This window comes from Pantherophis guttatus, chromosome 1 (genome assembly GCF_059756535.1).
Source record: "Pantherophis guttatus breed Tessera chromosome 1, ASM5975653v1, whole genome shotgun sequence".
Classification (NCBI taxonomy): domain Eukaryota; kingdom Metazoa; phylum Chordata; class Lepidosauria; order Squamata; family Colubridae; genus Pantherophis; species Pantherophis guttatus.
The window spans coordinates 157,314,416-157,328,672 of record NC_142063.1 but is presented as its reverse complement, the minus strand read 5'-3'; the positions used below and the strand labels follow the sequence as shown (position 1 = coordinate 157,328,672).

The following is a 14,257-nucleotide window of genomic DNA, read 5'->3' as shown; positions in this document are numbered from 1 at the left end:
TTATATCAGTGGTGAAATGTAAAATTTGTTACTACTGGTTCTGTGGGCATGGCTTGGTGAGGGGGGAATGTGACTGGGTGGGTGTGGCCAACTTTTTTTTTTTTTTTTTTTTACTTTTAAAAGCATTTTTCCTACAATCTCTTCGGCTGAAGAGGTTGCAGAAAAAATGCTTTTAAAAGCCTCTGATGATCAGGCAACTCAGCTGGAATCTTTAGAGGCTTTTAAAAGCATTTTTTTTCTACAACCTCCTCGGCCAAAGAAGTTGTAGAAAAAATGCTTTTAAAAGGCTCTGACGATCCCAGCTGAGCCGCATGGTCATCAGAGGCTTCTTTTTTTACTTTTAAAAACATTTTTTTGGCCGAAGAGGTTGTAGAAAAAATGCTTTTAAAAGTTAAAAAAAAAGCCTCTGATGATCGTGCGGCTCAGCTGGGCATGTGGGCGGGGGGGACAGGGATTTTTGCTACTGGTTCTCCGAACCACCCGCCACCATCGCTACCGGATCGGGTGATCTGGTCAGAACTGGGAGCATTTCACCCCTGGTTTATATCAGCCAAATTTCTAGTAGACAAAAATTCAGACTTAACAAAACTTGGTTTCTTTCCCCCTTGCATCCAAGCACAGCATAAATGTGCCTTGGCAATTTCTTTTTGTGATATGTCCTCATGTTGATTCCTTTATCTTATTCCCATCCTATTAATGCAATAGGTCTAAGTAAATTGTACCAGCATCAATGTGGCCTTTTCCTTCTTAAACTAGCAAAAATCTGTGACAATGTAAATTCTTGTAAATTTTTATTGGCTTTTACTTCACTGTTTTTACTTTTGTTCTGGAACAAGTAAGGGTAGACGAAGAACTGACTGATAGTTGGTTCAAATGTGCAGGTTTTCCTCCTTTACCTGCACACCTTTTTCACTGGGGCTTCAGTGTCGCAATCGTGAGCACCAATGTGCACCTAGAGAAACTCTTGTCCCAAAGGTGCTTTTTCAAGAGGCAACTGGACTTTCTGGTTTTCCTTTGACGATGTTTCACTTTGCATCCAAGAAGCTTCTTCGTGAGCTGAAGAAATGTCTTGGATGAGAAGCGAAACATCTTCAAAGAAAAACCAGAAAGTCCAGTTGCCTCTTGAAAAAGCACCTTTGGGACAACCATAACCTGGATGACTGAGAATCTCCATAGACATTTAGAGAAATTCTTCTGAGACCCATAAGGCCTTCTCTCTCCCTCCCTCTCTCTCTCTCTTAAAAATGGTATTAAATATTACTTTAATATTAAGCAAAGATACAAAAGAAAGTGGTATGTTGCCTTTGGAATCATCCTTATTTCTAAGAATGGTCTTGGATTCCTCGTAAACATGACTGTAGTTTTGAAAATTATAAAAAGATAAAAGTGGTCATGAAATGTGGATGAACACCACCAATTCTTTCATTCGGACTTAGGTTAAAAGCTAAAAATATATTGATTTATCAATTCTGTATTATCCATTGTTCTGCTTTAGATAGATATAGCTGTCCATACTTTTGTTCCTTTGCATAAAATCTTAGTGTCGTTTCATACGTTTCTCTTTGTTGCCAGTTTCGCAGAACCAACTTTCATTCAAGGAGTTTTGCAGCATATTATCAATCTATTAAAAATACCCAGGGGAAAAGACCCTCTTCGTTTTTCGCTTCTTCAACAAGTTTCTTTCCCTACTGTTAGTTATAGGAGCCAGGGACAATTGCAGAGTTGATGGAAAGTGAGAGATTAAGTCTCTTGATAGTAGGCTATGGCTTGATACTGAATGTCTTGGTTGCCTAGAGATTGTGACACAGAGCAATCTTATACGTTTATCTTCTGATAATTGATATTTTGTGTTTGACTGTACCTACCTGCTGTGACATTCACTCTGTGAATGAGCAAACACTCCTTACAAGAGCTGTTTTCTTCGACCACCTATCACTTGCTAAAAAATGCCAGATGTAACAATTTATTTCAAAAGGTTGGCATTCCTCACCTAAACCTAGGGGCCGTTTCTCACACAGATCTCTTAAATTAAACTAAACTAAAACAAAATCTGACAGAAATATACTGTCAATATTATAGTCTTCCTCCAAAACATGATTTGTGGGGTAGGGGTGAGCTGCAACCTGCTTCAGATTCATATGCTACTTTCCTCCATTTCTCTGAAATTTGTGTCCAAGAGGAAGACTTCAATAATTCCTGTTATTATTTAGCAACAAACCAGGCTTCCCCTCAATTGAAATCCTAAACTATGGCTTATGATTTTGGATCCTGATTTAAACTGCCAGGAGATTCCTGGATACAATTCAAAATGCTTGTTTTAACTTATAAAACCCTATATGGCTTGGCCTTATATAAATTCAAGACAGACTCCTCTAATCAGAGTCTGAGGACTCTTTATCAGGACAAATTGTTGGTGATGCCCCATTATCTGAAAGTTGAGGGGGAAGGCAGACTAGGAGACATAGTTCCTCCATTATGGCCTTCATCCTCATGATGAGCTTCTCCATGCATATGAGATTGGCTCAAATTGTAATACTGGTTAAGAAACTCCCTAAAAGTGGATTATTCCTCAGGCCTTTTCAGTTAATTGTGATTTAAAATTCATTTTAGCCATATCACAGAATTTTTATTAGTGTGAACTGACCAGGGTCATGAGATGAATTAAATATGTAAATAAAAAAACCTAGTTTGCTGTAAAGTACAGTGACCCCATATCAGGGGTGATAGTCACTTACCTTCGCTACCAGTTCGTGAGTGCGCGCAAGATCCTTCCGCGCATTCTCAGAGGGTCAAAAATGGGACGTGATGATGTTTGGGTGGATGGGCAGAGCCACCCACAGCTGCCGCTACCGGTTTGCCCAAACCGGATAGAACTGGCTGAATACTACCACTGCCCCATATCCTTTATAATGTAGAGTTCTTGTTTCAAAAAGCTGTTCTTTAGAATTTTTAAATTTTATTTTCTTGCGAATTTTCTTTTGTAAAGCAAACAATAAACAATACTTTAAAATCCTTATGAACCTCTTTCAGATTTGCCCCTTATTTAGATTTGTCCTTTATTTTTTCCCAAGAAAACATGGTCATGGTATTCTGAAGTGAAAGGAAAAATGCCAAAACTTTCTCCTTCAAAAAAAAAGGAAATCACAAAGCAAAACTCATAATCATAATGATTTACCACTATGGCTCAATTGAGCCACTGCATTATACTTCACTTCAGTTCAGATCCCAAGTTTGTCAGGGGAAAATGTGTGATTATATATCCACTTCTTCAGATTTTTTATTTAAAAATGAAATCAGGAGTTGAATGTGGAGCGATAATCAAAATGAATAAATTCGAAGCACTCAAAAAGTCATCTTATGGTGTGACACCAAATGAAAATTTAATTTCTTTAATTATCTTTTTTTTTAATCCTGTGCTACTCTGAACACCTTGGTAATTTGCTGAGTTTGTAGTTGAACAGTTTATTGGAAACACTCTTGTTTATGTTCAGAATATTCTTAGCAACATTCTTTCTAATTGACTCATTAATGAGACAGAAGATGGAGTCTGTCTAGTGTAATTTTTTCCCCTTCCGTTCAATTTGGCCTGATTCTCAAATTGCCTAGACAAGTTCCTGCAGTTTTCTTAGCAAGGTTTTTCAGAGGTGGTTTTCCATTGCCTCCTTCCTAGGGCCTTTCAAGGAAAGATAGATTTCTAGTGATTTAGAGACATTTTTGGGTAGTTTTCTTGGTTCGGGATGAATAATTAAATGTTGGATTGTGGTCTATGCTTAGACGATTATTCAATATGGAGTTAAAGTAAAAAAAAAATCCTGCACTGTAGCATGTACATTATTCATTTTATTTCCATATTAGGGCTGTTGTGGTATTAATGAAGGATTATGCAGGATTGGCTTCTACATGTTCATTACAGCTCCAGTGAATACAGCTATAGGAACAGAGGATCTGTTTTCATAATTACTTGTAGTTGTTATGCGATGCCATCATTTACTTCCTTGAGGCATAGTTTAGCTGGGTTGCAAACTTGGGAACAAAGAGTTGATTTTCTGTAGCCATCTAAGGATCATCCAGGCTTTGCAGCCCAGAAATGATAGGCCTTGTTTACTTAGCCCAATTCTATCATCGTTACCTTCCCATATCTTAAGTTAGTAGTATTGTGATTACTTGTGTTCCTTCTGGTTTTCCTCCCAATCACTCTGTACAATAAGTCAGGATGAGAAAGGTGACTGGCCTGAAAATATCTTGTAAATTTCATGGTTGAGGCATTTTGACCTGTTACTCTTCGGTCCTCATCAGAGCCACCTGCAGGATGTTGTCAAAGAAATCAAGATAGCAGACACATTGGTCTGATCGAAGTTCTGCCTGTTTTTATGTGCATTGCTTCAATCACACCATTTTTGGCTGCCATTTTGACTCAGTCCTAACTCAACAGTCTTTACATTATAGTGGCATGAGGTAACAGCTGCTGGGGAAGGGTGTGCAGTGTCACTTTGTAGAGAAGAGGCTGGTGTGGTTGATGGGTCAGTTTGTCTTTGAACTGAGTTGTGCAATGTGGATGAAATGCTGTGTCATTCTCATGATCTCCACTATAATTGAGTACAGTCAATTTCTGGAAGTAGAATTGTGGGGCAGCAAATTTTGGCACCAAACATAATAATGTTGTCTTATTTATGTTGTCTTAATCCTCATTAGCAATTTTGGTGATCATGAAATGCGATTCTGCTCCTTCCTATTACACATTGATAAAATTGCCTAAAAGGGGCTCTGGCTGAAACTAAAACAAATAGACCAATTTTTAAAAAACACTTAGAAGTACTGGTATAGCAAAACACAGTTCTGGAAATGAAACATTGCAGTGAAGTAAATTGAAAACAAAAATGTACATTTATATGTCTATTCAGAATTAAGCCGAATTAAATTAGATAGGATTTACTTCGTACTACTGTCATCCGCTTACAAATGCCTATGTTGCAATGATAATGGGAATTGTAGTCCAACACATCTGGAAATGGCAACTGCTGAATAAACAACATCAAGAATAGATTAACATTCTAATGCAAGTTTTTCTGTTTATGGCTTCCTTATGTTAAATACAATATTTTAATAATATTTTCATCTTAGAAGTATGGTATTGGTGCATATTGTTTAATAGCATAAAAACTGGTTTTGGTAGTTAATGGAAAAGTTTTTCGCTAAATAGCAGTGTTTTCTTCTGTCAGAATAGTCAAAGCATCACATTCACTGCAGCCTCTGACCCTTTGGGGAATAAGCACAATGTTGCAATGTCCATAGAAAAGGGACACAGCTTGCCTCCCATTGTCCTAATGCTGGTTTAATTAGTCTAACTTCCTTAATACCACCCCCGCCCAATCTCCATTTAGCATTTCTGAGCAAGATACAAATGACTGGAGTTCTACCTCTTTGCAGATATCTGAGCAATTGAAAGAATATGATAAGGAATACCCATCGTGAGACCCAAGATTATTATTATAATCTTAATTTTATAATCTTAATTATAATTGTAAAAATTATTTTAAAAATACCATTGCTAAAAAATAATAGACCACCACACATTTTACATTAGGTAGGGTATAATGCCCAGTTCTATTATGGCTATTCTCCAGGAACCTAACAAGGTAGTAGAACTACAGGGGCCCAATTATTGTAAATAGGAACCTAACATGATGTGCTCATTATCAACGCTCCTAGAATTGTTACATAATGATTGAGAATATATTTGCCACAGGTTAAAAAAAATATTGTGTGGATGGATTCACACATCATGCTAAGTTCTGATTTATATAACCATGGGTTATAGAACAAACCACAGTTGTCTGACTTAATACAACACAATCTAAGAAATGATCTTTTGACTTAACACAGTGAATAAAACATCCATCTGCCAGTCCACAAGAGAATAGCTTGTGTCAGCAGAGCAGATTCTATCCCTATTGACTCAGCTTCCTTCAAGCTCTTTGCGTACATTATTCATTTAAAAGATTGTTTCTGATTTCAGATAACCTCTTGGTACAAGAAGAACATAAAAGATTACACTAATAAGCAAAACTTGGGCTCATCTTTAAAGGAAAATGAAGCATTGCTTCAGGAACACAAGGAAATGGAATATAAGGTTAAAGTAAGACTCTTTATCTGAAGTGGTCACATTCTAATTTTCCAATCCCTTATGGAGTATTCTATTGATGTTTTTGTTTTTATTTTTTTAAGAAGATTGTACTTTAATTTAAGACATTGATTTTTAAAATATTTATCTAAGATTACATAATCTGATTACCATTATCTTTTTTTATTATTGTTGTTTTCCTATTTCAAGATGAAGCTTTTCTTATTACTTGTAAGGAATCATCCTTCTTAGCTCAGTCTGAAATTGCTTTGTTCTTTCTAGCAAAACCTGTAGCATGCTTGAAGGTAGAGTAAATGTCAACAATAAAAATAGCATTACATGGAAAAATATTTAGAAACCAGTGAAATCAGTTCATAAAAAATAAATAAATCGGGGATTTCAGGCAATCCAAAGACTGAAAGGCCACCTCACCCACAACACACATATATGCACATACTCCAACTTCATTCAAAGGAACATAAGGATTCTTCTTCCTTCACCACCATTTTATCTACATAAGTTAATGAATAGCAAATAGTGTAAATCATCCAGTAAATTCCATGGATAAATAGAAACTATAGTAGTTTAATGCTGTAACCCAGGGCTGTCAAACTCGTGGCCCACGGACCGGATGCGTCATGCCCTGGCTACCCCCAAGCCCAGTTTAGGAAAGGGGAAAAAAGTCATGATATGTCACGTGACAATGCCATGACGACACGAGTTTGACACCCTTGCTGTAACCTGTGCATAAGGGCTCATCAAATGCAATGTTAATGTATGCATTTTTATATACTGTAGGCCAATTGATGCAAAATTGAAGGGAACAATAATTCATCCCTTAATGACCAAAATACATGTACTGTGCCTGGGTACAGAACTTGTCTTTCACAAATAGCTGGAGGTCATCCAGATCACGGCTCTGATGTGAAAAAGTGCACAGCTTGAATCTGTTGCCCATTACATTCCCAACCTGGTTCTTTCTTCTCTCCTGCATTTGCTGTTGCTTAGAGCGAAACCTGTAAATTGGAAACAGATGATACAGAGGGTCGTCTGTACCATCTACTCTAACCTGTCTTCCAGCTAGTGCTGAAGTTGGCTATGGAAACAAAAGCACTGATGCTATCTGCAGAAAGATGCAGAAAGGCAACTTCACCAGCTACCTTCTTTTTGAGCAGTCACCCTTTTATTTATTTGTTTTAAAGATTTATGCTAATATTTCAGCTTGTGCTCACTACAGCTCTTTTTCTAATCTAGTTACAACATTTTTATGAACCAGCTTTGGAGGTATAATTTTCAAGGGTACTGTTGATAAAGTTGGTTCTTTTGTTTTAAATTATTTTACAAAATGAATTGCACAGATATTTCTCAGTTTGCTCCATCATTAACAGAATGACATGCATATTTCATGGCAGAATGCATGTTATTAAATTTAACTAGGGGAAAAAACCCAACAACAAAATATCTGCCTAGACTTTTAGTAATATCTTCTATAGAAGAGCTAGCAAATTGCCTTCCATTAAAAGGAGAAAGTTAATCATTCCAATTTACTTTATACTTAACAACTCTTTTTTGCAACTAGCTTTTCAAAGGAACATTTGTTTTTTTCAACAAGTGCATGATTTTGAAAGCCCGACAACTTCTTGAGAACAAATGGTCCAAATGTTTTTATTTTTTAGTAAAGCATCATTTCTACTTTTCTATTTTCGCCTTACCTTTTCTTAACTTTTTAAAAAACTACAAGTTCAATCTTGGATCTATCAAGGGTTGAGAATGAAACACCGAAAGCAGCAATTTAAAAGGTTACTTTCTCTGAAGACATAATGTGAAATAGCGTGAACTGTTCTGTGGAGAATCACGAAAGGTTATATGTAAGGCTAAATGTTTTTGGAGTTATTCAAAGAAATTGAAAAGACAGCAATAGCATACTTTTATTTGGTTTTGGTGAAAACATGTAACTTCATTTTCTTGCTACAAATATCACTTAGCTTTCAAAACATAACATTTATGGCCACTTTAGACCAAACCAAATGACTATGAATTCTTTGTTATAAGTAAGACATATTCCACAACTTATCTTAGATGTTCAGAATTTTTTCTCAATATCTCAGCAGATGGCCAGGAAAAAATATCTTTGTCCAAGGGATTAAGAAAGAATTTATCTGAAGGATGAGTCACATATTACATGATCCCTGTATTTAAGAATGGAGTACTGACTCCACGAAAGGCCCTCTAAAACAGGCAATATCCTCAGAAGCTGATGTATGGGCTGGCCAACTTATAATTAGTCTTACTCCAAAGGAGACAATATGTATGGCCACAGGGATGCGTAGGCCTCCTTCAAAGTGGCATTAACTTTTCATTGGGAAGAGTAATTGAGGTGGACATAGTATACATAAGTATCTAGGGCAGGGGTGTCAAACTCGCAGCCCAAACTTGAGGATGGATGCATCACACGCTGGCCATGCCCACCCCAGGTTTAGCGAAGGGGGGGGGAAAATCACAATACATCACGTGACAAAAATGTGACACCCCGAGTTTGACACCCCTGATCTAGGGGGACAGGTTTAAAGAGGTTTAACAGTCAACTTAAAACAATTCATTTAGCAACTGTTACAAGGGGATTGAAAAAGTGACTTAAAATTGGTCCTTGCACTTATGACCATCACAGCATCGCCATACTCAGGTGATCAAAATTTGGGCACTTGGCGACTGGTATGTATTTTCAACAGTTGCACAGTTCCAGAATCATGTGATCACCATTTGCAACCTTCCCAGCCATCTTCCTATAAGCAAAGTCAATAGGGAAAGTTGGAATTGCTTAACAACTATGTGATTCATTGAACAATTGCAGTGATTCACTGAACAACCATGGCAAAAAAAGACATAAAATTGGGCTTGACTCACTTAATAATTAGCCATGGAAATTGTGATCCCAATTGGGTTGTAAATTGAGAATTACCTGTAATGACTTCTGAACACCTGAATAAGAATGAGCAAGCACTACTAGTAATGCTTTTAAACTGTTGTCTTCATAGTTTAGTATGCTCTTTGGCTTTGGGTAGGTAGAAAATTATGATAGACACACCCACAATTTGGATATAATCTTCCCATAATTTGGTAGATTTAACGTATGTGTCATTTTCATTGGTATCTCAGCCACATTTGCCTTGAGTGTTTGTTTATTTATTATTTATTTATTTAGAAAGGCATTTGTTACATTTTAAAAGTAAATATATGAAATATAATATTGGCCATGTGGGATTCAAATCAGTGAAAAAGGCCTTATTAGTCCCGATTAGCGTGCAGTGCACACCTGAATGCTCATTAATTAATATTTCAGATTGGGGGGTAAGGAATTAGGGGTGACTCCAAAATTTCTATAATGGAAAGAAAGACTTCATGTAATTGATAGAAGCAAATCAGCTTTTATTTTAAAATTCATATAGTGACCCTGTGTTATTGTTTATTAAAAGACACATACCATTAAATAATAAATGTGGTTTGTGAGTGAATGGAATTCTATCTGAAGAGATTCTAAAGAATGAGGCTTTTATGAAACAGATATTCTTCCCTTGTAGATGTTAAGGCAGGGGTGGGTTCTACTTACCTTTACTACCGGTTTGCAATGGGTTCGCGCGATGACAACATCCGGGGTGGTGGGCGGGGCCTCCTGCCGGCTTTACTACCGGTTCTTGCGAACCAGTCCGAACCGGGGGCAACCCACCACTGAGTTGAGGGTTATATTTTTCCCCTTAAACTTTGAATCTTTGTCCAGTATTATTATTCTGATCCAAAGGTTAAACTCTTAACCATTCTGAAGATTTAAAAAAAGCAGAGAGCTGGTATGATTATTAAAGAAAATTCAATTTTAATTGAAATATATCTGCTAGGTTGGCACTGAGGAACTAACTATTGAGACCAATTTATAAATGTTCTTTCCATTTAAAACTCTTCAGTGATTTCAGCTTTTCTAAGCAAGGATTTTCCACAAGTAAAATTTTAATTAGCACATGAATAGCACTGCAAAATCTAGACTCTACATTGTTTATAAATGGGGTTTTCTATAACTTAATTCACCATTAGGAGAGTCTATTATATTAGTGTCTTGTTCACGGTGAGTAATATATATTGAAGGATCCTGGTTGGCAACTACCGGTAATAATTGTTATCAGTCATATTTCAAATTGAACAAGAACTGAAGTATAGACCATAAGTAATAGAACTAAGAAGGCACTCATTTGCATCATTTCGGGATATTCTGCTTTAACATTTACACATCGGTTGTCAGACATATCGGTGCAATACATTTTTCATCCATACAAAACAAGCTGGCAAGTAAATACCAGAAAAGAAAAAAAGGGTAATTTACTCAGTAAATCTTCCGATTTTACTAAGGGAATGTTTGCTCATGTCAAGCCAAGGAACAAAGCAAACATCCATGGGTGTTTTCCAGCTTTTTATCAACCACCCCCCGCCCCTGAAAAAAAATTTATGATTTAAAAATTTCTGAATTAATGTATGTATTTCAACCATTTTTAAAGCTTTTTTGCATACTCACTCATTACGATAAAAAAAAAATGTGTGTGTGTGTACACACATACACAAAAGCACACCTTAATAGAAATCTAAATAAATAAAGAGCCTTATACTTAAACTAGTCCTGGTACTTTTCCTGGTTGCTTTTTATAGCCTCAGATGCTTCTCTTGTTGTTATAAGTCCATTCATTCTCTGTAAGCCTTGGTAAATTTTATTTTTAAAAAAGAGTCGTCTATTTTTTTCAAGAAAATATCATGTCCTTTATACAATTTAGAGTAATACATGAAAACTTTTGTATAGCCACATTGTCTATTTATATAGTATTTCCATCGTAAAGTTTCAGAATCATTTTCTTTTCTTTCTTTTTTCTTAATTGATATGCTGACCATTTCCCTGGTTTGTTGGCAAATTTAAAATTCTTTTGTTTAGCATAGTTCACCTTTATTTCCAGTTCTCTTATTGTTCACATAGATAGCTGTTGCTATAAAAGTTTAATTTGATGTGAAATGCTTATCTTTTCTGGCAATTTCTTTAATTCTTCCTCTTTTCTTTTTATCTCATCCAAAATAGCGTGCATTTTTCTCTTGAGTCTTCTTTTTAAGTTCAGTATTGTGTTGGATAAAATGACCTCTAATTAAAGCTTTACTTGAATATCAAACGTCTTAAATCAGGACCTTTATATGAGTTGTTTTCAAGGACTTCTATTAATTTCTTTTTATTTCAGTTTTACTATTATATAATCAGCAAAAGAGATGATAGAAAAGAAGATAATAATAATAATAATAATAATAATAATAATAATAATAATAATAATACCTACTGACGCTGGCAGCAACCCGTATCAAACATTAGCACCAGTCAATGGTATTTGTATTTCATTTTTGAATGTTCAGTTGACTGAGTTTCATGTTTAATGAATAAAGTAAATAATAATAATAATAATAATAATAATAATAATAATAATAATAATAATAATAATAATAATAATAATAATTTTAAGAAGATTCTTGATTGATACCTAGGATGCTGGCAGCAACCGTATCAACCATTAGCACCAGTCGATCATATTTGTGACACATTTTTAAAAGTTCAGTTGACTGAGTTTCATGTTTAATGAATAAAAGAGATAATAATAATAATTATAATTATAATTATAATGGTATAGGGCATTAAATGCCTAACAAATATCCCATTCCTGTGGGAAATTGTTGCTGTAACTTTCAGCATTATTTCTGTTTACTTATTTACAGCATTATGTAGTGTACTCTATTCTATTACAGCATTTACTTATGTACTCTATTCTATAAAACAGGGTCAGACTATGGGGAATACTTCATACATCACATCATGTGTAAATGTTTGCCTGTTCCCAGGCAATATATTAACAAAAACAAGGGATGCATACCTGTTTTGGAATCAAAAGTCATCTTAATCTTTGACTAGCATACCAAAAGCCACACTCAAAATATATCCCAGCACCAAGCCTCCCCACCACAAAGTGGGGGGGGGGGCAGTCAGAGCAAAAAAAAACAACTGAATGTAAATCAGATCAGTGCATACAAATTAAGTATATTCCCAATAATATCCCTCTTTTGTCACCTTAAAAATTACAATTCAGTAGCCTTCTTAGCAAGGACCTGGAGACAGCATGTAAGTGTTCAGGAATGCAGATTGTATACCTGTGCTATAAGCCAATAGCACAAGTACTAATTCAGGAATTTCAGATATGTAGTTATAGTGTCTCCACCACTAAATGTGGTAGCTTCGAGACACCAAATATAACATTACATTTTCTTATTGACCTTAAGTACAGATCATATAAAGAATTTTAGTATTCTAAAATTCAATGACTTTTGATATAAGCTTTCTCAGAGAAAAAAATAACATTCTCATTTTTTTAAGTGTGCAGATTAAATGTAATTTATTATTCATTGATTATGTGTCATCAAGTTAGGTTGACTCTTAACAATCAAATATGTAAATTTTCTCTTATGACAATTTGTCCCTTCCTTGTCCCTTCAAATCTTTCAACAGTGCATTTATCAATGCTGTACTTGAATCCATCTATCTTTCTACAGATAGTCCTTATCTCTTGTCTACTGCTCACCTGTGAGTCTTTTGTATTTTTTGCTAGCATGTGAAGTTAAAGATATTTTACACTAATTTTCACACTCTGTTTAGTCTCCCTTTTTGAGGATTGAAATGTAGATTGATCTCTTCCAATCTGTTGGCCAACTTTGCTACTGTGAGCATTCCATCTGTTCCTGCAGACCTCTAACAGTTCAGTGCTCTTTTATACATCTTCCAGTTATAAGTATGGAATATCTTCTAAGGAATCTTTAATGTTGACATCTCTACTGTAAAATATTTCAATATGCTTGTTTCAGCTTCATTCCTCATCCCTCCCAGGATCACACACACACACCTGCCACACTGAAGCATCACAGCGGGACATGAGGGAAAATCAGAAATAACAATTTCTATGCAGAAGTAATACATGTATTACTGGGAGCAAGCTGATTTGCTTTTACAAATAGTGCAAAGACAGCAATATAAAGTAAATTGTTAATAAATAATTTAGCATTGGCAGAGAAATTCTTCAGATTGAATAAAGGCTTCTCAGTTTTGAAATTCATTGTCCTGAGATATCTAACTACCCCTTTCCCTGGCAACCATTACATATGGAAGGAATATTTATTGTTGTTAGATTATTATCACATCAAATATTTCAGTTTTATTCTTTTCAAGCTGATTTCTGTGTATTTTCTTGCGGCTATTTATGTTATGTTATCTTTTGACGCATGGGACGTTTTAGCTTAGTGCGGATATTATTCTTATCTATGATTACTTTGCTGTTGTGAATCAAGTAACTTGAATCTAAATCACCATTGGCAGATAATTAACTGAGTCACACTTCTCTTCCCAGGAATGGAATTCCGCTATGCAAGGATTAAAATCAGAGGCACTCAAAATTCTGCTTTCAGAGGAGTATGCAGAAAAAGAGCATCTAAAGCTTTCAAATAAAAAAATGAACTTACTGGAACAAGAAGTAAATCGCTGTTTCGAAGAACGGAAAGCATTGTTGCAAGAAGCCAATGACTTCTTCAATGCAGCAAGGAAGGTTAGTCAAAAATTAAAATTCCTAACAGAAACCCATTGTAAAGCTGAACAAAAAGGTTATTACTCTCCCTTACATTTGTAGCTCTATTGATAAACAGATGAAGTGGGGAGGGCAGCATCTGCAAACCAACCTGAAGATTTTGTCTCACTTTCTGGCAGCCATGCTTCTTTTGGTGTCCTCCTCAATTTTATTAATGAGATTATGGAGCACTTCCACATGGCTATGGTTTATACACACAATTCCTTAAAAACAGTTCGAAATCAACCTTTGGATTACCAAAAATATCTTGAATCAGTTAGTGCTTTCTCCTGCTTTCTCAAAGACTGCAAGAAATAATAGTATCACCCGATGCCAATTCCCATTTTTAAATTTCTGTTTGTGTACATTTTTTTTCCTGGGGATTACTAAGAAAACTGAAAGTGGATCCTGAACTGGAAGTGCAGAAGGTGGGTTTATCCAAGGAAATGGGCTGATAGAG

The 14,257-nt window shown here is 35.5% G+C and overlaps 1 protein-coding gene across 4 annotated transcripts in view; it reads left to right on the top strand.

Annotated features, from left to right (window-relative positions):
- The window catches only part of CCDC141 (coiled-coil domain containing 141), a 127,996-nt gene that overhangs the window by 51,810 nt on the left and 61,929 nt on the right, over positions 1 to 14,257 (top strand). For 2 of the 4 annotated variants that reach the window (XM_034428601.3, XM_034428622.3), the window contains exons 6-7: positions 6,017 to 6,136; positions 13,585 to 13,779. In XM_034428601.3, coding sequence (XP_034284492.2) covers positions 6,017 to 6,136; positions 13,585 to 13,779 — 315 coding nt within the window. The remainder of the gene's footprint in view (positions 1 to 6,016; positions 6,137 to 13,584; positions 13,780 to 14,257) is intronic. The other 2 variants (XM_034428613.2, XM_034428615.2) reach the window with 2 other exon arrangements.